The sequence below is a fragment of the Neopsephotus bourkii genome, unplaced genomic scaffold, assembly GCF_033783945.1.
Source record: "Neopsephotus bourkii isolate Nb327-2 ecotype Australia unplaced genomic scaffold, CSIRO-AGI_Nbou_v1 NB_690, whole genome shotgun sequence".
Classification (NCBI taxonomy): domain Eukaryota; kingdom Metazoa; phylum Chordata; class Aves; order Psittaciformes; family Psittacidae; genus Neopsephotus; species Neopsephotus bourkii.
In genome coordinates this window covers 2,621,568-2,648,518 of record NW_026901189.1, presented here as the reverse complement: position 1 = coordinate 2,648,518, position 26,951 = coordinate 2,621,568, and the positions used below count along the sequence as shown (strand labels likewise).

General features: G+C 39.8%; 1 protein-coding gene across 4 annotated transcripts in view; it reads right to left on the bottom strand.

The window, feature by feature from the left end:
• TRPC3 (transient receptor potential cation channel subfamily C member 3) overlaps window positions 1-26,951 on the bottom strand; it is a 288,551-nt gene that overhangs the window by 9,490 nt on the left and 252,110 nt on the right. For 3 of the 4 annotated variants that reach the window (XM_061353693.1, XM_061353692.1, XM_061353690.1), the window contains exons 2-5: window positions 24,769-25,540; window positions 9,861-10,046; window positions 2,990-3,154; window positions 223-439 (exon numbers count right to left, since the gene is read on the bottom strand). In XM_061353693.1, the coding sequence (XP_061209677.1) occupies window positions 223-439; window positions 2,990-3,154; window positions 9,861-10,046; window positions 24,769-25,540 (1,340 nt within the window). The remainder of the gene's footprint in view (window positions 1-222; window positions 440-2,989; window positions 3,155-9,860; window positions 10,047-24,768; window positions 25,541-26,951) is intronic. The other variant, XM_061353691.1, reaches the window with a different exon arrangement.

Genomic DNA, 26,951 nt, shown 5'->3' with positions numbered 1-26,951 from the left:
ACTGCAGCAGATCAGCAAAAAAACTTTTACCTCATGCTGCAAGAGGGGGCAGCAAAGAGATGATCTGATGCTTTCACCAGTTCTAATGTACTCTTATCTGTCTTAAGGGTTTATTCTAACCATGCAACAGCAGGAGCAAAGGTCTGGGAGTGGCCTTTTTTATTTTACAATTTATATCTGCAGGAGAACACCTGACATAAAAAGAAGAGGCTATATACCTACCAAGTACCCACACCATGATCAGCATTTCTGTCCAGGTGAATTGGGTAGTCTTCACCCTAAAGATCTGCTTAGGGTAATCAGTAACAGTGACATTCGGTAGCGTTGTTATACCTTCAAATCTGTCAGAAGCATTGAACACCAGTAGGCCCAGGAAAATAATGAAGGATGCTGCATGTGCCACAAATTTCATAAATGGGCTTCGAAGAATTCTTCCAAGCTGCAAAGGCAGAATGAAAGTTTTCTCAAAGGAGCAAACTCTTCCATCAGACATTCCAAAAGTGTAAATGGGCACTCAAAGCTCAGGACACTCTGAAACCTCATTTTTAAAGGATACTGAATTGTGGTGCTTTACCATTTCAGACAAAAGTCTCCCAAAGGCAACCTCATGAAGTACATTGTCTCTTTAGGAGAATATATGTTCAGAGATCTAAGTGCCAAATAAATAACTCATGTCTACTAAAAATAATGACTGTTCCCTCACAATGGACTATGAAGAGTAAAATCAGAAATACTACTATTTTCACATAAAATCACCTGATTTCATTCATACCTGCACCTGGCAGAAGTACAAAACAACAACAGCAGAGGCAGTCTGTCTTCCTCAGAAGAGAGGACCATCTGCCTCCAGAAGACCAGACTGGAAAGAGCAATAGGTCTGTCCCCGTTACTCACTGTATGAAAAAGCCTATGATCCCATCAGTACTAGCCTGCAAACCAGCATTAAAGGTACCACATTATAAATCCACTTTTCTGGGGGCAATACTGCCAGTATCCTTTATTTAGGCAGTAAAGGTCTCATATGGCCTGCGCTGCTGCAACTCCCCACCACGTACTCAAAAAACCGCAGGTACTGGGGAGACTGCACCACAGACAGCCATTTGTGCACTGGCTGAAGCACAGAGGTGGAACTGAGATTGCCTAACTACCCTCTTTGGAAGTGTGTTCAGGGAATGCACATGTAGGTTTACTTGTCCTTCCCAGCCTACTTCCTGCTGGGAGGAGTAGTACCTTTGTAATGCACCTCCTTCCTGTGGCCTGAGCAGGAAAATGCTTGTTCTATCTGCACAAGTTGCGGATACTACATAGACTTCTTCATCTTAGCTGCTGCACACCTCTTAAGGTCACAGGCCTCCTGTTTCCTTCACTACAACAAATAATATACTGCTCTGTACATAATGTCCGACCTTTATTGATGTTAATGTACAGTTATAATATGATAAACTATCACATACATCAGCAATATTATGCAACATTCCAAAATTTCCCATGAAGAGCTGCTAAATACAATCAGCAGTATTGTATAAGAAGAAAAATCAATTTCAGCAGATGAGGAACTCCTTCATTTCAAGGAATAGTTTTCCTGAAACTGGGGTCAGCTACTATGAGCTACTTAGAGCAGCACACACTGAACAGCACTTACTACCCATGCAAACAATCTCAGTTTCCCTTCCTGCTCCTGACCTTTAGAAAGTATTTTGAAATGACAGTATCAAATTGCTGATAGGGATGTACAGCACTTTTATTTGACATGAACACTAGGAAAAATGTCAGGTGTTTCTGTTACTTACTAAAGCTCAAGGACAAATGTCACTTCCCTATATTAGACACCAGCTAAAAATATATTAATATGTTTCTGTGATATGGAGCTGTGAATGAGGAATATCTTTACTACAGATGTTGCCAGAAAGTGACATTTCAGATAATAATGACAGTAACAATTATACTGTTTTCATAAATGCTTATCTTTAAAGTAAATAAATATTCAACCTACAGAAAATTACAGGTTCCCTTGAAATATGCAGGCAATCAGCAAAATCTTATCCTTTTGAGGTGAATTATAAGAGCAAAATACAAATGAGCAAAACTCACATTTAACTTATTAAGGAAATAAAATTCAAAAACCACATTCAGCACAAAGCAAATTTACTTAAAATTTTGAAAAATGTAATGTAACAGAGAAATTGTCCTTCTGATTTACCAGATATCTACCAATGTGCTTCATTTGCAGGCAACTCACATGCCACAGTCTACAAGTATTTCAAAGAAACTGCTGTTATTTTCGTTGCGAGATCACCAGGGAAGCTGGAAGCACCCACGTATTTTCATAATGGGGTAACAGTTTACAGTTATGCTCTTTTACAAATACACCCTACCACATGGTTGGAATCATAGAATCATAGAATAGTTAGGGTTGGAAAGGACCTTAAGATCATCAAGTTCCAACCCCCCTGCCATGGGCAGGGACACCTCGCTCTAAACCATATCACCCAAAATACTGCGTTTAACTTCATTTCTGCTCTATGGTTCACCTGGTAATCAGATCTAAGGCAGGAATAACAAATATTTTACTTAAGATTCAGTTCTGCATCAGCAAATCCAACAGATGCTCTGGTAATGGCTTATATCAGAACAGCATCAGATCTTAGGATGCCATCAGTGGAGACCTAATACAGAATCTGAGGGGTGACTTTCAAAAAAACCCCTGTGTTACTAATACAAATAGAAGTAGAGATTGTGAAGTAAGCACGATTTCATTTAAACTTAATGACAATGTATTTCCATGCCTCGTCACCATGGTCCCCTCTTTACAGTGCAAACAAAACAAATAGCATTTTTTGACTCAAGACTAAAGATTACTAAAAATACCTTTAATTAGTTAAAATTTGTAAGCAGCAGAATTGGAGGTATAATATTGCAGTTTGAATGCCAGAAATTGAAGACCAGCTTCCAGAATAGTACAAGATATGTAATTTATAAAATTCAGTACCCTGCTACATGGTGCAATCCAATAACCAATAGCTAGAAATGGAAGGCCCAGCGCCACAACCAGCACAACCAGACACTTGATAGCTATGGTCTGCTCCCGTAATCCTGAGAGATTTTCATACCAGATAGTCAGTAGCTGTTGCTGGCAGTTTGGATGGGCTACAAACTGTAAAGAAAAAAAAAAAGAAAGCCAAGACATATTATTATTTGTAAGAAGAATTATGTAACTGCTACATACATGATTAATTTAAATACCTGGTGTTAATTTAGATCTTAAAAAACATGTTCTTTTCTCTTGTCCTTTAAATTAAAGGTTAATAAATTAAGAAGAAACTCAGAGCTTATTTAAAACAGCACTTTGGGGACAAGGCTTCACATGTGGGACAGCAATCATTGATAGAAGCCTCTTGATGCATTATTAGAACAGCTTCACATATCCAACTGCATCCTGTCAGTCGAATCTCAGTCTCAATTTCCAACAATTTCCCAGCAGATCAGGTTGATGCAAGGTACATGCAGAATTTCTGTGGAGACTGAAAATTTCAGCCTGACCATAATCAACCATTTCATTCATCCCAATCTTCCATGAATTCTTCCTTAAGTGTCCCAAAATTGAACAAGAGCAGAGAGATTGAATCATTAAGATATTAAACAGGTACATATTAAGGATGTAGTAGCCACTTAAAAAAGAAAACAGTCAACTTCCATCTTTCTTTTATGCAGCAGATATGTGCAAATGCTATTTTCCTAGCTTCAGGAAGATTTTAGTAAGTTCAAAGGGAAAGGGAATGATTCAAAAATTAATTACGAAATGATAAAATGAGCTGCTGCCAACAACTGCATTTGTTTAAATATGCTTTAACTTTCATTTTACTAAAATCACTTTTGGTTGAATTTGTTGAAGGGTGAGCATGTGTTGCTCTATTTTTAAACCACTGTTGTATTTCTTTAGGATGTCCACTTTTGGCAACATGGACAGAGGAGACTGTGCTACCACCCCATCATGATCATGTTGTGTAACCAGGAATGTGAAACCCATGTGCACTCCCTATATTCTTTGCCCATTATACTTACATTTCTGGTTAAGTCCATTTCTGAAGTACTATCATACTTATCATTGTCACTATTACATCATGTCCTGTGAGACATCACAAGTGCACTTGGGACATCAATTAAGCACAAGGGTAACAGCCTAGTTATTATGGCAATCTGAAGAAATCTGGTAATGTAGTTGTCACAATAGCTGACAATAACTAGTAAATCAGAATAAAGAATGCTAGGCAGTTTCACAAAAAATGTTTTAAAAATAATTCTGATAACTTTGATAATCCTTGTTGGATTAAGAGTGAGATTTGATCCAAGTTTCTTACACTTAAAAAGTGTAAACCTTGGATATCCATTTTATCATCCTTTGTACTCTGTTGAGATCATAATGTACTATATACACTGTTGCTAGCCAGGTATTGCCTGCAAAATTCCATTTATGTGCCAAATCTCATTAAAAAGAGCATTCTGTAGTACAACAGGGCAGATTTCATTTAAAAAGTAAAATTAAATCATTGGCAATGAAAACAGGCAACCTTAAAACTCTCAAGAGAAAGAATCTGAAGCTGTTGCCCAAACTTTAAAAAGGGAAGCAACCTTCATATTTTAACCTATTTTGCTCTAAATGGTAAGTCCCAAAGTATTTTGGTGTGTGGTTCATGACCAATTAGATCATATATTAATGCAGTTTGTACCTATAGTGGAATGGCCAACAAAAATACATAAAAAGATTTTTAAGGTGTTTTTTTAAAACATCAACCTGAACTATTTGTATTCTTTTCATTAGGCTGTCACCTTAGAAGCTGCCAACCTGGCCCATTGGAAAAAGAGAGACTGGATTTTGCATACTTGTGTATTCCGACTATGCACCCGGTCTCTTCTTCTGCTAAAATAGATCTCATTCTCAACACAGGACATCAAGGGACAAATCAGGTTAATTGTGGCCAAAGTCAGGAATGAAAGTAAATAATTATTTCAAATTACAAAGACATTTTTTAAAAACAGACTGAAAACTGTACAGAAGTGGAAAGAGAAGAAACACCCACATTGTTGTTCCTGTTATCAGAAGCAATAGTGAGAAACAGCAAAGGAGGTTTAAGGTAGCTTGCCTAGGGGTATAAATGAGCCCTCAGGCCTTCTTGCATATCTCATCCAATGCGTGCTGGTTTATTCCTCCTGGTCTATCAGCATTTTGATCTGGCAGCAAGAGGAGATCTGCCTGTGCTATAATTTTTCCCAGAAAATGGAGAAGTTCGTGAATAAGATGCCAGTGGATATGGCAAGATACCTGGCACTAAGTCTAACAGCTCTCAAGATCTTAGCAACTTATTTAACTGTTGGCAACTGCACAATATGCACCACTTCCAAGCCCTCAGAGAAATTTATGTCACTTCTTTCATCCATAAAAGCACTGAAATTCATCCTTCTCTTCAGCTCACTTAAATATTTGAACTTATGATTACACTACCCTTATTTTCAGCAACTGTTTTCCCCTATCTGTTTCCCTGCCTTGTTTATCTGTCTCTCCCCCCAGCTTCATCTCCTCCAAAGACAGTAGGTTCACAACATATTTCACCTGTGAATCACATCATCCTACAACCTTGTTCCTTCTGCATTTCACTTCTCTCATCCTACTTTCCATGCAGTTTCTTACATATGTTGAACTCATTATCACATTTATTTAACATTTTAGGATCCAATCCAAACCCCAGTGAACAACAAGGATGCAGAAGTATGGTATCTAGTCACTAAAAAGCTCTAATTCTTAGTTATGCTGCCTTTCTGGGCATAAACGGCTATAACACTTCACGTTTCATGATTGTAAACCAAGTCATCAGTAGGTAAATATTTTTATGTATGACTAAGAGTGATCATAATGTTATTTATTCTTAACAACCTAATGACTGAGTTCAGGCCTAGCAGGAACAGATCCTTGCATACTCTGATACACAAACATACAATGTAGAAAGAGAATTTTGAATCTTCTTTGTTATGTATTGATTCAAAACTTCAATGTTTGAAAATTACATTCTGTGATTTTTCTCAAACTCCCGTGGAAATTCCATTCTGATTTTTATTTTGGCAAGAAATGCAGAACTTGTCAGTGTCAGCACTTCTCTGTAATTTGGTTGACAATCTAAGGACAGAGTTAAAATACAATACTGAAAGCACTACTGCTGCAGCAATTCAGTATACTGCATGAAACTGCTTGCTCTAACTAGTTTTTTGGGGGAGGGTGGGTGGGGTGGTAGTGGTGGGGGAGAGGGATGGGAAGGAAGAAAGAGGGGTGTTGTTTCATTTTATTTGGGGTTTTTTTGTTGTTTTGTTTGTTGGGTTTTTGTTTTGTTTTGGTTAGTTGGTTGGTTGGTTTTTTGCCACTCCCCTCCCCCCCTCCCCCCCCCCCCCATTTATTAATTCCCTTAGTCCTTCACTACTGGGGCTGCAGTTTCAGTCTGAACCTTAGGTTCAAAATTATATCCTGCTTACAAGGTGGGCTACACTTTAATGCAGTGACTAAGATAGTAAGTGCAAGAGTTTCATTACTAATGGAATTAAAACTTCCAATTTCCCTAGCAGTGAACTTGTGAGCACACTTGCTCACTTGTCATTTGTTTTTTCCTCTCTCTTCTCCCTCTGAAAAGGGCATATGGCTCATTAACCATTTCATGGACCTGTAGTTCTGTTTGGCTGTGCTGTCTGTAACAGCAAACTGACCTTAACGTAGCTGACTCAGAAACCCAGGTAGAAATACTGAAAGGTAAGAAACATAAGCCACATCTTTGTCTGCTTCCTACAGCTATAGAGTTGAAAACATTCTGAGTGGAGTTCCCGCATCTGAATCTGTTCTGCAGTCAGAATATCACTAGAATCTGCCACAGTTGTAACAGAGCTGACCCCAGCATCAAAGGACTACCATGGTGGAGACACTTCCTGGCTCAGTCCTTGCCACGCCCTCTCTAATGGCCTGTGAGAGACTGATCTGAAATTAGACTCCACTGTCCATTGTCTCAAAGATTGGTCTGAGAAGCTGAGATGGAATTCCACCTATCTTTTGTTCACAGATGGGTGGGAGGAGTTGAGATTAGATTCCAATATCCATTGCCTGGGAGAAGGGTGTGAGGAACTGAACTGGGACTCCACCATCCATTACCTGAGGGATGAGTGGGAAAGAGCTAAGACTCTTCCATCGCTTACCTAGAGGACTGATGTGAGGAATTGCTACCCATATCCTAAGAATTGCTGCAGACACGTGTGTACAGACACCTGCAGTTGAAGAGCTGGCTTCAAGAGCAGTGAAACTGGTCCACCAGTAAAGTGTAATACATGACACGAAGAACAGAGGTACTCCACCCAACTCATTCTAAAAGGGGGAAAAGGTAATCACCAAGAGAGACATCACCAGGGAGCCATTGCCATGAGGATGACTTCAGAAGGACACCTCTGTGAGGACACTTTCCTCTGACTACTACGGACCCTGAGGGACACCCTCCATGACACACCGCCATGATGGCAACTCCACAAGACACACTCCACGGGGTACCTTCAAGGGAATGACTCCAGAAGGATGCCGCCACAAGGACACCCACCTCCGATGGACTCTTGAGGGACACTGATCCAATACTATGAATCCTGAAGAACTCCCACCACTGATGACGACAACAGATGCTTGGGACACTGCTGGATCCATGGTGGCGACTCTCTCTCTCTCCCTGCACCCTGAATCCTTGATTTATTTTCTGCCTTTTTTCCAATCTGTCCTATCACTATCTCCTTTATTACAATAATTTCCCTTTTTTATAATAATTGTCCTTTCCTAATAAACCAACTGATCAATTATGGTACTTGACCTTGTTAGCATCTTAATTTCACTTTTGGATCATGAACTGAAACAGGGTCTGGCACTGGGGTTTTCTCCAATTGGACCCTGATATGGCCATTTATAGGGAACAGCATACGTATGAATATGGTAACAACTGTGCACCATCTATTTATTTCTTTGCACCAAGATCAGTAGTCTTTTAGGTTCTGAACTGTATTTGTCACAAATTGGAGCCAAAACCTTGAGTTTATATACAAATACTTAATCTCTTGCAGGAAAAGAGAACAAGTTTGCTATATGGAATTGATTTTTTTTTTCTTCACTACATAGATTATTGTTACTCTTAACAGACTTGAGTGATCCTTTGCTCAGCAATGGATTCCATCAGAGACCACAACCTCTTAGAAGAAAATCACAGTCTTCAGAAAGAAAGCAGAGACATAAGTCTCTGCAAGGGTTTGGTACATATTAAAATGCAACAGCATAAATAATTCATGTGTTATTTAGGTATGATAACATGCTCATAAACTTTGATTCTCTCCCTGTTTTATTATTTTTAATTAATTTCATACTTGTATATATTTACCTTGAATTTTGGTAACTAATATGCACTTATTTGCTGTAAACCAATTCTATACTGGAAACAGTGATTTGTTGTTTAGGATATGCATTCACTATTTTTGTTAACCATCTGTTGGGGACATAATAAACATCAGTATGTCCCAGTTGTTCTGTCAGATCGCTTTCAATTCATTTTATATGGCAGATTGATTCAGTAGGTGGCAGTGTTGTTTGCTCTGAGAGACACAATACACATCTCATGGAGATGATGAACCTAACAGCTGTTAAGAATGGAAACGATGCTAACCATGTAAAGAGGTAGCTGAAAATAATGCATAGGCTTTGCTGTATTTCTTGAGTCCTGCCACAGTATGACACAATATTAACTATTTTCTGTGCTAGAGTAGTGGGATCTTGAAGAGAAAAACACGCCAATACATTGGGAATTTCTACGATAAATGGATATGTCCAATGTGTGACACACAGCTACACTTTTCAACACATAACATTCATTCACAGGATAGCTGTTCATTAAAAATTACTTTGAGAGGCATTAACCAAAACCATGTTGTACTTTACAAAACACTGATGAGTACAGGTGCAAAGATGAAGAACTGAAATCAATTAATTAACTGCAAATGGATTAGGCACAAATATCTTCCATGCATTTCCAGGTCTGAATTTTAAAATACGTCTTAAAGAAACACACGGTAAATCATGTAGAATTTCTCACTACAAACCATACAGCTGCAGATAAACTATATGACTTACTGTCATACTTTAAAATAAATCAAAAAATAATATACTTAGAGAACTTAGATGTACTCTTCCTTTTTCAAAGTAGTAAAAGACCTTTCTTTAAAAAAAATTAAACCCCCCCAAAAACCAAAACACCAAAAAAACCTCACCACAAACAAACAAACAAACCTTTCTGATGATAAAAATGCCAGTAGATAACTGCAAGACTTACTTCCCACAATTTACTTGTGCAATTCAGTTAGAAAGCAAAGCTAATAAAAAGAAATAATGAACAGACCAGATCTTTTCATTGGTTGAAGCCAATACTTTCACCAATACATCCTTCTCTTTGGATTAGATATTATCACACAGACTGGCAACAAGACTCATGCTTGCTTTCGCTGAGTGAAAATCTGGTCACACTAAAATGTCTTCTTTTGGATTACTCAGGAGAAGGATCTGACCAACTGTGTGTCACCTTACTAGCCCAGCTGATTTATGTCATTAAAATCTCTTGCCAATTCTCAGCTGCAGAAAATAGATTAAACAACTCATTTGCTGTAGTCCACTTTAGCCTTGTGAGAATCTTGGCTACATACACTATGTCTCATTAACACATCTGACCACCGGTCCATAACACCTACGGGATAAAGAGATGACACTGCATTCTGATTACACTTTCTGAAAGCACTGGCTATGAGGACATTACCTTTTTGACTTCATACTTAATGGCCAGCTTCACACGGCTCAGTGATGCTCTGTGTCTCTGTGCTTCAACTGGCTCAGAATTTAAATCCCCATTCAGAATGGCCTCCACTTCTTCTGAGTCTCGGCAGAGATCAAGAACACCCACGACAAAATCCTTGCACTGCATAGACAGCTTGCGATAGTCATTCTGAAACAGAAGGGTTAGAGAAAACAGCCCATGATTAACATGCTTAAGAGTCAATGTCAAGGAAAAAGGAACCTGTACAAGTTGCTAGAAATGAATAAGGTTTGACTTTTACATACTATGTCAAGGTGGGAGCGTATCAGACATGACAGAATTTTTGTGCAGCGGAATCATTCCTCTTCTGGCACAAAGTAGCCACTTGAATGGAATATGATGGCAGCTGTTTAACAGAGCATTTGGAACATTACATAATAGTGCGATGAAAATAACCCAGATGGGCAGCAAGGATAAGTTGAATGGACAAATCAGAATTGCTCAAACAAACCAGGACCCAAACTCTTGAAATACTAACCTCACCCTTGCAAAAACTTCCCAATTAATGAAATAATTCTTACAGGGTTGCCTCCCAGGCTACAAATACGTTTCTGCTCTTTCTACACTGCTAAAATGGCTGCTTACTCTCTACTCTGCTATATACTGTAATCACTTCTATTTCCCACGCACTCTGCTTCCCACTTATACTTGGAACACTTTGCCCAACAATATGTACAGTGGGTTACAACGTAACTGCAGCAAGTAACTGTGGTGTGAACCTGGACGCCAGTGTTACGGGCAAAATACCCTGAATTGCCTGTATAGGCAACACTAAAACCAGCTTGTTCAAAGGTACTAAGCTCTCAAGTTGTTCTCTAATGATGGAGTTGCTGCCATTGTCATTTTCTCATTTAATGTCTTTTTTTTTTTTTTTTTACCTAAAACCCTCACTTGTTCCCCCTTGCCTAAGTAACTTTCACGTCCTTGAACTGCTAGTTTTGTTACGTATTCAACTCAACATCTGTAAAATGGTATAGAGAAACTAACATGCTCTCAGGAGTTTCAACTTACTCTGGGAAAAGATAGAAAAAAGGCTGCATAGGATAATTACAAGAATCAATCATGGTTATCAATCCCACAGGTTAGATTCAGATATGAATCAAAATGAAACATTACCACAGACAAATACTACTAGGAACTGTTTTATTAGGGAAAACTAACATCCTAGGTACAGACTTGGAAACAGCCAGTAATAATCATAGAACTAAACAGCACCTTGTCATTTCTCTTAATCATAGAGGACAAATTAATACAGTTGCCAGTGAAACAACAGGATGTAAGTTACTGTAGATTTGGTTTTGGTAACCAAGAAAAACAGTACAGAAGAGCCAATTATAAAAATACTGCGATATATGATTAAATTCATTTAAAGGAGAAGCAAGCATTTGTATGACTAAGACTTAGAACTTTTAAAAAGAGTCTCATAAGAAAGCTAGTCAAAGGAGTAAAACATAAGCATGGAGATCTGACTGCAAAGAATTAAAAGTAATAAAAAGTACTGAAACAAGTACTTTTTAAAGTAAAAGATGTTAAAGTGATTAGACATTAGATCCCACAAAGATAAAAGCCTTGCAGAGGAAGACTCCAGAATGGTGGCTAGAATAGTAGTCTTAAAAAAAGACAAATAAACAGAAACAGTTTTTCTTGACAACCTAGTCAAGAAAGAAAGTTTCATCATAGAGACCAAGAACTGAAAGTATAAGTTGCTAGAATTCAGGCTTGTAAAGGATATTAAGCAAAGCACAATGAGGTAAGGCAGTGCAAAATGAAGATAGGGACTTTCTTCAGTGCAGGCAGGGTAGAGACTGAAGATAACTCTAGTGAAGCCTAAAACAATACCTTGCCTTCACTCAGTTGAAGTCCTATGTTCTTGACACTGTCTATATTGCTTTCACAACAAAATTGTTATGTATCTGTGAGAACTTGAACACTCTTCCTTAAATTTCCAATTTCAAGCAAGAGTTGCTTATACATTTCACTACAGCAAAAGAAAGACATTTATTTAATGAGATGGCTGAGCAAAAACTATGCTAAGCATCAGATACAGCATAATATTAGTTCAACAGGAATACAACTGGTAATCAGTTTGTCTTTCAACACTATGAAGTAGCTGTAAATCTGCAGTTTGCAGCACATGGATCGATACACTAACTTCAATGAATTTAATAATAGTTCTATATTACTAAAACAGAAACTACATTTTTTCCTGCCTGAATTTGCAGGCACTTGTAACTTTACAGGGAAAAGAAAAAAAGTCTTTGTTTTAGTATTATGTCTATCTATCTTATGCTCAAAGGTGATACTATATTACTATTTAATAAAGTTTAGATGGTTTTGTATATTATTCAAGTGCTTTATGACATAACATAATCCAAATTTTGTCCTTGCATTGATGAACATAGGCAGTCTGGTTGTGGGGAGTGGCTTACTTTACAATATCTTTTCTCATTCCTTTTCTAACTGAGAAATAGTAGACTTGTACTATCTAGGAAATAAGTTACACTTGCTGAAGTTTCACTCCGTTTTCCTTACCATTTAACTATTCTCTTTTTCCTGAAAACAACACAGAAACATGATAGCAAAAGTTACATTACTAAGAAATTACTTCTCTAACAACTTTCAATATAAAAGTCAGGAAAATTAAATGGTGTTACTTCATGTGTAAGCTGTAACCAAGTCTCACACCACACATGCAAGCAGACAAGTACAGCCTATCATGAGATTCATAAAATATGAACATTCAAGTATGTTTCTGCTATAGTCACCCGTACAGTTTAAAAGAGCAATTAACATAGCTTTCTCAATTGGTACAAACTAAGGAAGAACACATTTTCACTGGCAGGTGTGAAATACTGCCAACAAATGGCAAAGTGGTGTAAAATCACCTCGCTTTGGCAAAAGGGAGGCAAATTGTGACTGTAGTGCTATCACATAAAGACTACTATTCAACACACTACAGATGGTTTGATTTTGCTGTTCTCTTATGAATGGAGATTCATTCGATGAGTGCGTCAGAGTTTCTGACTGATACTGGCAAAGGGTGCAAAGCTCCTGCCACCACAGCTCACATGGTATTAACTGACATCCTGAAAATTACACCCATCCACCCTGCGAATAGCCCTGCCAGTTCCTGAAGGACAGACTGCTTTGCATGGACTTTCTCTACTACCCAAGAGGCATCCATGTTTCTACTGGAAAATTAACAGTGCTACATGTTTTTGAATAGGTGGATAGACTACTTGCTTATAAAAGTTATGCTTACTGCCAGATAAGATTAAAGATACCATGGATTAAGTTTTATTCTTTCTAATTTAAGGATTAAATATAGGCTACATTACTTAGAAATGCTGTTATGGGAACTGAAAACCAGTACATGTATTGTTAATATCTAACTCAGGCTTTGAATCTTACCCTAGGAAAACTTGTCAGATTTCCTTCTCAAAGTCTTAACTGACTTATATGTTAGGAAATCAAATTTATCTCAGTCTATTTCTATTTGATTGCTTTATAGAATGAAATAGACAAACACTACCCACACTGTAACCATGGAACCCAATTTTCAACCTTCTACCTCTAGGGTGTTTTATGAAGACCAGAAAATGTCATCCACACACACCTCTGCTTGCTCTCAAGAACATACAAATGAAGCCACCAGATCACTCATCTCTTCCATGTCCTAAATAAGGTTAATGCCTCCCTGCCCCCCCACCCCATGTGGTACATTCATGTATGAAAAACCCTGATACACACTATGCAAGTGGGCAGTTTGTTAATGTGAACCTTATCTTAAGGGGAACACCAAACTAAGGCACCTATAGACTTCAGGTCTGAAGTAGGGTTCTTAGCCTATTTTTTGTCGTAATACTCAATTTCCTTGACAAAAGTCCTTTCCCCATTAATTTATAACCTAATTCCACTGATTTCACTAGCTGTATCATCTTAAATGATCTCTCTCAAAAATAAATTACCAGTTATGCATACACTGTTAACCCCCAAAATATCAGCATGTATTCCATGTTTCACAGCTACTGTAGCTGACACCAGTACCTAATGGACAATTGAGGATGACTGGAACTGCAGAACTGTGTCTCGCGAGCACACAGGAGGACTCTGGCACACATCAGTGGTTGGACCTCAGCCTGCTCAACTCAACATAGTGTGCTCTCACTCACAACACTAAAGACTACCATGTGACTTTATCTACGAATTTTACAGAACCTATCGATCTGTGTGCAAAGAACAAATCATATGAACAAAAAAACTTTAAGTGATTTCACTCAGATGATTTTAACTATTCCAAAGAAAATTTCTACTGAGCAACCACATGCAGGCAGACAAAACATATAGATGTGTTTTCTATTAGGAGAGCTACATTCCTGTATGCACCACAGTTTGTGACCATGCACAACTGCATAACTAGATCACACACATTATATGCAATCGTAGATTTATGTTGAGTAATAAATATTTCACAATCATTTTGAGATCATGTATATAGTCAGTATATAACACTAGAGGAACTGTATATGCAAACCAAAAACGTAATTGCAGTAACAATTATAGATCTGGGGCTTGTCCTTTTAAAGGTTAGATCTAACCGTAGATCAAGCTTGAGCACTCTTTGTTAGTTCAGCTGAGATAACATTATGTAAATTTACTTGGAACAGTGACAGATTCCCCTTTTAGATGCACGTCCTCATCTTCCGTTGGTTTCGGCAGGAGCTTTTATCAGAACTGGGAACAGGGATTTATCCTATATAAAGCGGGATGACAATCTTTTTGATCCTTGCTATGATGAACCAAATACTGACATGGTATCAGCTAGCACAGTTTCAACTGTGAGAGCTGAGCTTGCCTAAACAGAACAATATTTGGTTGAAAGCCGGTGTATGGAGACTGTCATGTGGCTTTTTAGCTACCTTGACCTGTTTTTTTTCTATGGTGACTCCAAAGGAAAGTTCCATCAGCTGCTCTGACTGCTAGAAATTCTCCCATCACTATGCAGTAGTAACTTTAAAGTTCTCTGGGAGGAGGGTAAATATCAATTAACTTTACCTACCCACAGCAGCTATGGTGATCAGGCTCTGCTAAAAATAGAAGAAGAAAACACAGAAGTAGGCAATATTGGTATTTTGTGGTCCTACTGGGATTGGAAAACATGGTACTCCAACTATGGTAATGAACACTTTCTTTACATTAAAGTAAGATACAGGTCCAGACGGAGCTTCCCTAGCCAGTCTATCAGGTACAAAGCAGTACATCTCAGAGATCTCTAACCTCTCATAAAGACAGACACCAGTAGAACACCGCTCCATAACTTTTTCTAGTTAGAACACCGCTCCATAACTTTTTCTAGTTATGGTTTAAGCCCGACCAGTAACTCAGAACCACGCAGCCGCTTGCTCACTCCCCCCCTTTCTTCCCCTTACTCCTGGAGGGGTGCAGGGAGAACTGAAAGAATGTAACTCCCACAGGTTGAGATAAGAACAGTCCAGTAACTAAGGTATAACACAAAACCACTACTACTACCACCAATAATAATAATGATAAGGGAAATAACAAGTAAAGAGAATACAACCGCTCACCACCTGGGCTGATACCCAACCCGACCCGAGCAGCAGTCTAGCCCTTCCGGGTAACTCTCCCCAGTGTATATACTGGGCATGATGTGCTGTAGTATGGAATGCCTCTCTAGTCAGTTTGGGTCAGGTGTCTTGTCTCTGCTTCTTCCAAGCTTCCCCTCCTCCCTGGCAGAGCATAAGACTCAGAAAGTCTTTGGTCAGAGTAAACATTACAGAGTAAACAGTAAGCAGCAACTAAAAACATTGGTGTTATCAGCGTTGTTCCCAGGCTGAAAGTCAAAACCACAGCACTGCACCAGCTACTAAGGAGAAAAACAACTGCTACTGCCGAACCCAGGACAGTATCCACCCCTTATTCCCTACCATTCATGTCATGCTCAGATCCCACATTTTGCAATATACCATCATTCTTTTCTCATATATATATATATATACACACATATATATATACATAAACACACACACAAAGAGAGAGATACCATTCCTTAGTCCATGGACCAATCCCTACGAAGCTGCTGATGCCCATGATGTCGGGCTCCATCTCTTATAACAGTCTTTCAGAGCAGGACAGACAGTGTACAGTGCGGGACTATTGCCTGCTGATGACATCGCAGAACTCGTCTGATCACTGCTGAGCTCCTCTGGTTTCGTTGAAGTTCATTCTTTGTTGGGATGATGGTCGGAGGGAAGTCAGGGTCAGTCACTGGTGACCTGAAGACATCTAGCTGGTGGGCTATAAAATTACTACATAGCAGGCAACAGCATATAATTGAGTTCATTGGCTGTTTTCCCCTAAAATCAAATCCCCTTGAGGTATACATCAGACTTCCCTATCTTCCCACATTACCCACCAAGTATATTTGGGTCCCTGAGCAAAAGCAATTGCACGAGTGGGTTTTCCTTTACCTGAAGCAGGAATAACCCAGACTGTCTTCCCCAGCAAATTCTTTATGTGCACCACAGGAACTTTGTCCCCTTCTACAGTACGTAAAAGTTCTGATGGGGCTGGGCCAGCCCTGTTGGCAGATCCTCTGATGTTGACCAACCAGGTGGCTGTTGATAAATGTGTATCCCATTGTTTGAAAGTCCCACCACCCATTTCTCTCAGTGTAGTTTTTAACAGCCCACTGTACCTTTCGATTTTCCCAGAGGCTGGTGCATGGTAGTGGGTGTGATATACCCACTCAATGCCATGCTCTTTGCCCCAAATGTCTATAAGGATGCTGCGGAAATGAGTCCCATTGTCTGACTCAATTCTCTCTGGGGTGCCGTGTCGCCACAAAATCTGTTTCTCAAGGCGCAGGATAGTGTTCCAGGCAGTGGCGTGGGGCACAGCGTACGTTTCCAGCCATCCAGTGGTTGCTTCCACCATGGTAAGCACATGGTGCTTGCCTTAGTGGGTTGGTGGGAGTATGATATAATCAATCTGCCAGGCTTCCCCATATTTGTACTTCAGCCATCGTCCTCCATACCAAAGAGATTTTAACTGTTTGGCTTGTTTAATTGCAGCACACTCAGGAATAACCTGGGCAATAGTGTCCATTGTTAAGTCCACCCCTCAGTCACGAGCCCATCTCTCTGTTGCATCTCTGCCCTGATGGCCTGAAGTGTCATGGGCCCACCAGGCCAAAAATAATTCACACTTATGTTGCCAATCTAAGACCATCTGAGCCACTTTAATATTAGTGGCTTTATCCACTTGTTGGTTGTTCTGGTGTTCCTCAGTGGGCCAACTCTTGGGTACATGAGCATCTACATGGTGTACCTTCACCACCAGCTTCTCCATCCAGGCAGCAATACCTTTCCACAGTGCAGCAGCCCAGATGGGTTTACCTCTGCGTTGCCAGTTGCTCTGCTTCCATTGCTGCTACCAATCCCCACAGGACATTTGCCACCATCCATGAGTCAGTGTAGAGATAAAGTACTGGCCACTTTTCTCATTCAGCGATGTCCAAGGCCACCTGAGGCTTTTACCTCGGCAAACTGACTCAATTCACCCTCTCCTTCAGCAGTTCCTGCAGTTTCTTTTTGGGGACCCCATAGAGCTGCCTTCTATCTCCAATGGTTTCCCAAAATACAGCAGGACCCGTCAGTAAAAAAAGCATATTGTTTTTCAGTTTCTGGCAATTTACTATATGGTGGGGCCTCTTCAGCATGCATCACCTCCTCTTCTGGTGACATTCCAAAATCTTTGCCCTCTGGGCAGTCCATGATGACTTCTAGAATTCCTGGATGACTGGGATATCCTATTTGAGCTCGTTATGTAATTACTGCAGCCCACTTACTCCATGTAGCATCAGTTGCATGATGTGTAGAGGAGACCCTGCCTTTGAACATCCAGCCCAGCATGGGCAACCCGGGTGGCAGGAGGAGCTGTGCTTCACTGCCAATCACATCTAAAGCAGCTCAAGCCCCTTAATAGGCTCCCAGTATCTCTTTCTCAGTTGGGGTATAGCTGCCCTCGGTTCTTTTGTATCCCCAACTCTAAAAGCCAGGGGAGACCTTGAGTCTCCCCTGGGGCTTTCTGCCAGAGGCTCCAGGTAGGACCATGCTCCCCGGCTGCAGTGTAAACCCCTTTTTTTACATCTGGCCCACCCCAGACTGGTCCAAGGGCTACTGCATGAACTATCTCTTGTTTAACTTGCTCAAAGGCTTGTTGTTGCTCAGGGCCCCATTTAAAATCATTCTTCTTCTGAGTCACATAATAGAGAGGGCTTACAGTCAAACTGCAATTTGGCATGTGCAGTCTCCAGATCCCCACAACACCTGAGAAAGCTTGTGGTTTTTTTTTATTAGTTGGTGAAGACATTGCTGTTATCTTGTTGATCACATCTGTGGGGATCTGGCAACGTCCATCTTGCCATTTTATTCCAAAAAATTGAATCTCCTCTGCACGTCCCTTGACCTTACTTTGCTTTATGGCAAAACTGGCTTTCAGCAGGATTTGGATTACTTTCTTCCCTTCCTTAAAAAATTCTTCCGCTGTATCACCCCACATGATAATGTCATCAATGTATTGCAGGTGTTCTGGGGCTTGCCCCTGTTCCAGTGCAGTCTGGATCAGCCCATGACAGATGATAGGGCTGTGTTTCCACCCCTGGGGCAGTCAGTTCTAAGTGTACTGGATGCCTCTCCAAGTAAAAGCAAACTGTGGCCTGTACTCTGCTGCCAAAGGAATTGAGAAAAATGCATTGGCAATATCAGTTGTGGCATACCACTTGGCTGCCTTTGACTCCAGTTCATACTGAAGTTGTAGCATGTCCGGTACAGCAGCATTCAATGGTGGTGTGACTTCATTCAGGCCATGACAACCTACTGCTAGTCTCCACTTTCCGTTAGACTTTCGCACTGGCCATATGGGGGTGAGCGGGTCCTACTGATCACTCCTTGGCTCTCCAGTCTGCCGATCAGCCTATGGATGGGAATCAGGGAGTCTCGGTCGGTGTGATATTGCCGCCAGTGCACTGTTGTGGTCATGATTGGCACTTGTTCTTCAACCTTCAGCAACCCCACAGCAGAAGGATCCTCTGAGAGACCAGGCAAGGTGGACAGCTGCTCAATTTCCTCAGTCTCCAAAGCAGCAATACCAAAAGCCCATCAGTACCCTTTTGGGTCTTTGAAGTACCCTCTCCTGAGGTAGTCTACGCCGAGGATGCATAGAGCCTCTGGACCAGTCACAATGGGGAGCTTTTGACACTTCCTCCCAGTCAGGCTGATTTCAGCCTCCAGTACAGTCAACTGTTCGGATCTTCCTCTCACTCCATAAATATAAATGGGTTCCACCCCTTGACAGCTTGATGGCATCAGGGTACACTGTGTAGTGGTACCTACTAGAGCCTTATACTTCTGTGGGACTGGTGTGCCACGCCATCTGACCCACACAGTTCAGTAAGTTCAATTGTCCCCTACCTCCACCCAGCTGGAGGCAGAGCCCCTCTAATAGTGATCACAATATTGGTCACTTAGATCTTGTAGAAAGGGATTAGTATTCTTTATCACAGGAGCTTGAGTAAAATCATTTTTTCCACTCCATCTGGGAACCTGCTCACCAGAGACTGAAGCTGCAGCTTTCATGGGATGATCATCCTTGACCTTCGTTCTCCTCTTCAGTTCACAAAGAGGGTACCCAAAGGCCATTCAAAACCTTCAGAAGTCTCAAATGATGTTGTAAAGAGTATGGTGGGGGAGCAGGGGGCATAAGGGAATGTCTCCTTCACAGGCTGACCATCCGAGGAGGGGAAAAAAGGATGCACGATTACTAACACTTCCATTATATACCTCCCAAAGTATAGAGGTGATGACCATGCTGGGAATGGAAGCCAGACCTATTTCATGATCAATGAGTCTATTGTATTACAAGTCATTATCATAAAGTACAGCAAAACAAGAACTTTAGCCTAGGGCCCCCAGTTGCTAAACACTAAAACTCAAATACTGGCTGTAAGTAAGGTACAACATGCTGAAACCATGAGATCAAGAGCAACAACTTTGAGAGCAAATAAATCAGCATTGTGATGAGTGACTGTTAATCCGAAACAATGAATGCTTATCACAAACATGATTAGACACATTCTGGTCAGATCTGTTGTTATCTCAACCTGTCCAGCCCCACGTTGGACACCACAAAGAACTGTCATGGTTTAAGCCCAGCTAGTAACTCAGAACCATGCAGCTGTTTGCTCACTCCTCCCTTCTTCCTCCCCCAGCTCCCGGAGAGTTGGGGGGAAGAATCAAAAGAATGTAACTCCAACAGGTTGAGATAAGAACAGTCCAGTAACTAAGGTATAACACAAAACCACTACTGCTGCCACCAATAACAATAATGATAAGGGAAATAACAAGGGAAGAGAATACAACTGCTTACCGCTCACCAACCAATACCCAGCCTGACCCAAACAGAGATCTGCCCTTCCAGGTAACTGCCCCCAGTTTATATACTGGGTATGACGTGCTGTGGTATGGAATACCTCTTTGGCTAGTTTGGGTCTGGTGGTCTGTCTCTGCTTCCTCCCAGCCTCCCCCTGTCCCTGGGAGAGCATGAGACTCAGTCAGAGTAAACACTACTCAGCAACAACTGAAAACATCGGTGTTATCAGCGATGTTCTCAGGCTGAAAGTCAAAACCACAGCACTGCACCAGCTACCAAGAAGGAGAAAAATGACTGCTGCTGCTGAACCCAGGACACTAGCTTAACAGGTTTTGTCCTTTTCAACGAAAGAAAGGAATCAAGCCAGCAGATTTTATACAGTTTGAAAACACTTTCTGATCAGACACATTGGTTATAAAAGCCCTTGTAAATACCAAAATTGGTGAAGGAGTTTAGAATGAAGCAGAACTCTAGTTTTCATATTAGACACAGGACTTAATCAGTAGTGCTGCTTTCTCTCTAATTGCCTCTACTACATACAAAACACTCCTAAAGACCTAACAGGAAAGAATCTAACCAACTGCTTTAAGAGACTGAAATTTGGTGCGATAGCAGTTAGTATGGAAGATGAAAAAGAGCACGAGGAGCTTGGAATGAGTATTTCATAAAGGAGTAGGAAGTAAGGAAGCTTGAGGATGAAAAGGGAATGAAAATGATCTTTAGGGCTCCAGCTTCCTCATCTGTTTTTACTCATTTTCAATACTTATTCTTGGCTACACATCTTTTATCTTCCAGGAAAAATCAAGGTTCATCAATTTCTTTGAATCTTTTCTCCTCACTTCTAAGGGAAAAATAATAAAAAAAAATTAAAAAAAAATTAAAATCCGTGCAATTTATAACGTGTTTTTTATTATTCACAGGAAACTGACTGTCATGAATTAATGTCCTAAGCCACCTTCCCACATTTCTAATACACTTGTGTAAACTCTAGTTTTCACACAAACATTTGTAGTGTAAATCGTAAGTCATAGAGGCAGAATGGACTTCGCATATGCAAAAAATGTGAAGTACAATTTAGCAAGTATTTACCAGGAATCTTTGCCCTCAGGCATTTTTAAACAGGTTCACCCTATATTCTTTCTCTGTAGGAAAACCACCTAGGAAAGTATTTTCTGTGTAAGTGCTCCACATCCGAGGAGTTATATTGATGCAAGCATGCTTATGAAATGTACGGACCTTAATGTACCATAGCTACTAAGAATAAATCATGAATATCACCATTAGTTCCTTTAAACAGGTTTGTCAACTTTTTGTGGGAGATGAACTGTTTTGTCTATTTTCCTTGAAACATTTTTAATCAGTGCTATCAGAGATAGAATTTTATTAGAATACTTAAGTATCTCCAGTGATGATCCTAAAGCAAAGTGCACCAGAAATCTATCAGTCATTCTGCCTCACAGGCAGTGCAAAAGTTGGACTAGAGCCTTCTCCTCTGGGATATAACAAAGCACATTCAGATAACATACCTATAGAAAAGAAAGCTCTGAACTGACAGTTACAAATCAGATTTACATCAAACGTGGCCAGCTCTTACAATGAAGTAGTTCTGTAAGACAGAGATGTGTTGCTTGTTTTCTCCTTGACCTGTCTCTAGAGTCCTCAGTGCCTTCAGTGCAGCATCTTGTATTACACCCATGCCATGAACACCCCATTGTACCTTCCCACAGCCCCAGTGGAATACATGGTCTTCTCATCAGACCTGCAATTACAGACCTTCCCGGATTTTGTTTAATGGCGATGCTAAAAAATTCCTTGCCTCTTCTTTTTCCTCCTTCCCTCCATTTTCCACTCCCATCTCCCCAGAAAGGGAAACCAACCATTGATGCCAGAGGAAAACAAGCAACTCTCGTACCAGGCTTGGTAGAAACAGAAAGAGCTACCGAAGGCACATAAAAATCACAAGGAAGAGAGACAGATGTGAGGTCAATGAGGAGAACAAATCTTTCACGGGCATGTTTTGAGGCTGATGAGAAGCTGGAATTTCCATGCCTACAGGAAGCCAGGAGCAATTTCTACTATAGGTGCCCAAACTGAATTATCTTATGCACCTGGCAAGGTTAGCAGGTGTATAAGTACTATAAAAAAAAAATACTCAAATCTGTGAAAAAAGTAGATTTTTTTTATTTTGTTCTTAGTCATCCCAAACTAGAGGCTAAACAGTTGAGAGGGAAAAAAAACCACAACCCAAAACAAACCCATGAATAAAAGAAAACTTGAAAGCCAGAATATTTTCACATTTTAGAAATTGAAGTTTTTTGGGGGGGTTTTTTGTTTGGTTGTTTTTTTGGGTTTTTTGTTTCTTTTTTTGCCAATTCTGGTTTGAAATGACAAGCTCAAGCAAAACTCATTGCTTTTTCTCCTGCAAAATTTCAGCCTTTTTTTTTCTCCCTGACTGAATTGTATTCATGGCACAGAAGCTTCCCATGAATTTATGTTTTTACTGACATTTTTCTGTTCAGTTTTAATCACCGGCATACTCCCCTTATAAAAACATGATACAGCTTGCTTTAATTTAGCTTTTAGTGGCAGAGATTGTATTTTAGGTTCCGAGGAACTTATGTACCACTTAAATTCAGTCCCTAAGCTCTTCAGTGTTTCTGAACACAGGTACAATAACAAAATTTTATGCAGTATTGCAAATTAAAAAAAAAAAAAGGATGGTATTGTTTCTAAGGGGCAACCCAGATGAAAAATTCTCTCAATAAACCTGCAGGAGAAAACAAGGGCAGAGAAACAAAGAAAGAAGGTTTGTATCCACAACCACTGAGGCATTATTTAGAAAACACATAAACTTCCATCTTGGGCACAAGATTCTGGAGACCCCGTATTCTCAGGTTGTTGGCCTAGTTGAAAAGGAATCAGTGGAAAATAGGACAGTTATTTTATACATCAGAGGTTTAACCCTCTATAATGGTCTGTAAATGAGGAACATAACTGTAGTTATTGTGTGAAGCACACTAACCAACAGGCTCTGTGCATATGATGAAATTTTCTAATTCTTCCATTTTATGTTCACAAAAAGCTTTCACAGAACTTTCAGTACTTTCAATATATTTTCAGCAGAAGAAAAATTAAAAACTGACATTTTTCCTACAGTCTTACATAAATACATTGAGGAAGTACTCAATCCACATGCCAAATTACACAACACAGAGCATGGCATGAGTGGGTTCCTTCATCGAAGGAAGGAGAAGAAAGGTTTAAGCTGACTTTTATACTTCATTAGTGTGTGGTATAATACATGAATCCTTCTCAGCACTGAAACTTCATTTTAAAACCACATTTTAAACCACTCATCCAGATCTGGAGCTGCTCTTCCTCAGAACTTTAAAACTGTTCCTTCCTCTCTTAGTATAGTTCACTTTAATAATTTCTGTCTGTATTTCTCCAGGTTGTGGTATATCTATTCTGAGTACTCCATAGTGTTAGCAAAAGGTTAATGTATCTTTTGCCTCTCTCAGATAGTTTATGATGATATTAAACAAGTAGTACCCAACACTGCAGAACACAGTGCTGTTAACCATTACTGCCCACTGAGAGCAATCTATTATTCCCCAAGCTGAGCTTTTCTTATTACATGCAGTGTACTGGGGTTTGATTTTTTTGGTGGGGTTTGGTTGAGGTGACGGGAGGAAGGAGAAGAGGACAGGCAAGAGAGAAGGTGCGTACTTCAAGGTATTCAAAAGAACTTCAAAACCATTAAAAAAAGAACTGAGCAACAGTTAACTAAGCCATTAATTGTCTGATGGAGATGCTGAAATATAGAGAAGAGTCAGGGCACTGACATACGAAATCAGATACAGCTCTAAATCAGACAACAGCACCTACATCTGTTATCAGTCTAACAGCTGACGTTGAATAAGAGACATTTTTAAAAGGTGAATCAAAACCTCCACTTCCTGTACTTTTAACAATTTAGACACCACTCAAAATTAACAAATACAAAAGAGGGAATAAGATCAATACTGCAGTATGCTTAAGGAAAGAGTAACATTTTTGCTTATTGCACTTACATTATTCAGCATTTGTACCTAAAACTGATCTTCGCTACAGCAATCAAAGTTGGTTTTCATCTGCTATGAGGTTATCAGAACACACTGTCCCTTTTTCCAATTTTCCCTGTACACAGTAGGTGCAAAAGCAATTTCATTTCATTTAAATATTATCTTTTTTAAAGACTTATGTATTAAAACCTCAAATTCAAGAGCAAAAGAGACAATAAATATCATGAAAGCATTTGCAATTGAAGAAGTAAAGACCCAGGAAATAATTTAAAGTATCTAAGGATTTCATTAAGTAGCAGCAATTTTAAAATAATAACAAAAACACCAAACGCCATTACCTTGAATTCTTTTTCAATGTTGGCCAACTTGGCAAGTTCATTGCTGAGTTCTAGAGCAGTGAGTACGGGATCTTCACTGGAGAGGGACAGATAAGCTGGACTGGCTAGTCCTTTGTATGCGTTTATTCTTGACCTAGAGTGACTAAAAGAATCATGCTTTTGCTTCTCTGTACAGTCATTACATTTGCAGAAATAATCATGAGGTCTTTCTATCCTTGCTCCTTTCATCAACAGCATGTGCACAACTTCGTATTTTTGGCAGTGAGCAGCTAAAATTATGGGAGTGATATCTGGAGAAAAGCGGGTACCATCTTCATCATAGGAATAAAAATCATCATCCTGGAGCTCCTGCTCACAAGGGCTCAGAGTCAGTCGCTTGTTTACTGAAAACCCAGGATGATTCAAAATTGCTTCCACTATCCTAATGTAACCCTTGCTGATCGCAAGCAGCAGGGCATCTCCAATCCGTGCCAAGTTCTCTTTTTTTAATAGAAGCTCTGTCACTTCCAAATGTTCATTCCCTACAGCAAGCTGCAAGGCATTTTGACCCATGTAGTCAACACAGTTGACATTGAGTGTTTTTGACTCCTCCAGCATTTTGCGCACCACAGGTATGTTCCCATACTCTGCTGCATCTAGAAAGCGCTCCTCTTCAGCCGTAAGACTGGTGCCTCTGTTGTTGAACATGAATGCTGGGCCTCTAATGGCCTGTCGCCTTCCCTTTTCTCTCATCATAGTCATACGTCTCAGAGCTGGACTTTCTTCAATGTACCTAATGAGAAAACAAAAAGGTGTGGTTTCTTTAATTCTCAAAATTTCACTATGTTGGTTATTTGTAGCTTCCTCTTCTCCTGTGGCTATAACAATAATGACTTTTGTCCCGTGTACTCATCTATTGACAAGAAGTATTTTTTACTGTGATCTTTCTGCCTTTGTGCTTGCTTGTCTGCAACCTAAAGACACTTACAGATTCAATGCCACAGGCCATTTCTGGTCCGTTAGCATGTACAAGACCTTACTTTTTTTTTTTTTTTTCTTACTTTATGCAAGATATCACTTCAGAACTCCCTCCCAACTCACTTCAGGATACATATAAAATAAAACCACATCTCCTATACTACTTGCAACAGTAATTAGTACTATTATTTAATCTATTATATAGCTACCATTCCAGGAACTGAAAGGAAGAAGCTATCTAATGTCATAACACCAGTATATACATATTTTTAAAAGCCTTTATGCATTCTTGTAACACACAAAAAAAAAAAAAAAAAGAAGGGAAAGTCAAAGAGGTACTGAATGAAAATGAAAACTGGAACGGTGGGCTGCACTGCAAAGAAAAAACAGGTGTAGCAAAGAGAGATTGGGAAAAGGTACTGAGAGCCAGGGAGCCTGTGAACTCACCTGAAAAACCGGTTTCAAAAGCAGAAAGAGAGAGGAAAGAGAAGGGGAACAGGAGAAAAGAAAGAGTGAACAAGCTAATTCAGAAAACATAGAAACTGGAACTATGAGCCAGTGAAGCTATTGGCTGAGAACAATGGAAGGCAAACAGAAATGGGCTGAAATACCAGAGAGATCAGATGGTGAGATAGATCTAGCTAAGGAAACTAGAGGGTGGAAATGAGCTTCAGAGAAGAGAGACTAGGAATTACGAAGAAAACAGAGCTAGGATGAGAGGTTGAGGAGCAGACACTACCTTGCTGGAGAAAATAACAAGAAACAACTGCCTGGTGAGGTCTGAAACAACAGAATAGATGGGATCAGGCTGAAGTGGTCACAGCTGGGTGAAGAAGAAAAACATTTTGCCCATCAGAGCAGAGGTTAAAGGCCTAGAAAGGTACCTGGGATACCATAATCTTCCCTCACTGCCCTCTGCAAACAAATGTGAAACCCATTGGACACCTCCCTTTACTTTCTAATCCAGCTCAGGCTATAGCTAACTATCAGTTAATCCAGTACCTCAAGGGATAGAGATCACTGGAGATGATTTGATGCACACAGAGTTACCAGGGCAGCTGATCAAAAAACGTATGAGTTAATGGAGGTTGTGCTTTGAGTACATATATATATATGTATGTATGTATGTATGTTACACAGAGACAAAAAAAAAGGCCTTCTAAATTTCAGATTTGGTCCTTAAGTCCTGTAAGCCTTTGTCCATGATCTATAGAAAAAGGACAATT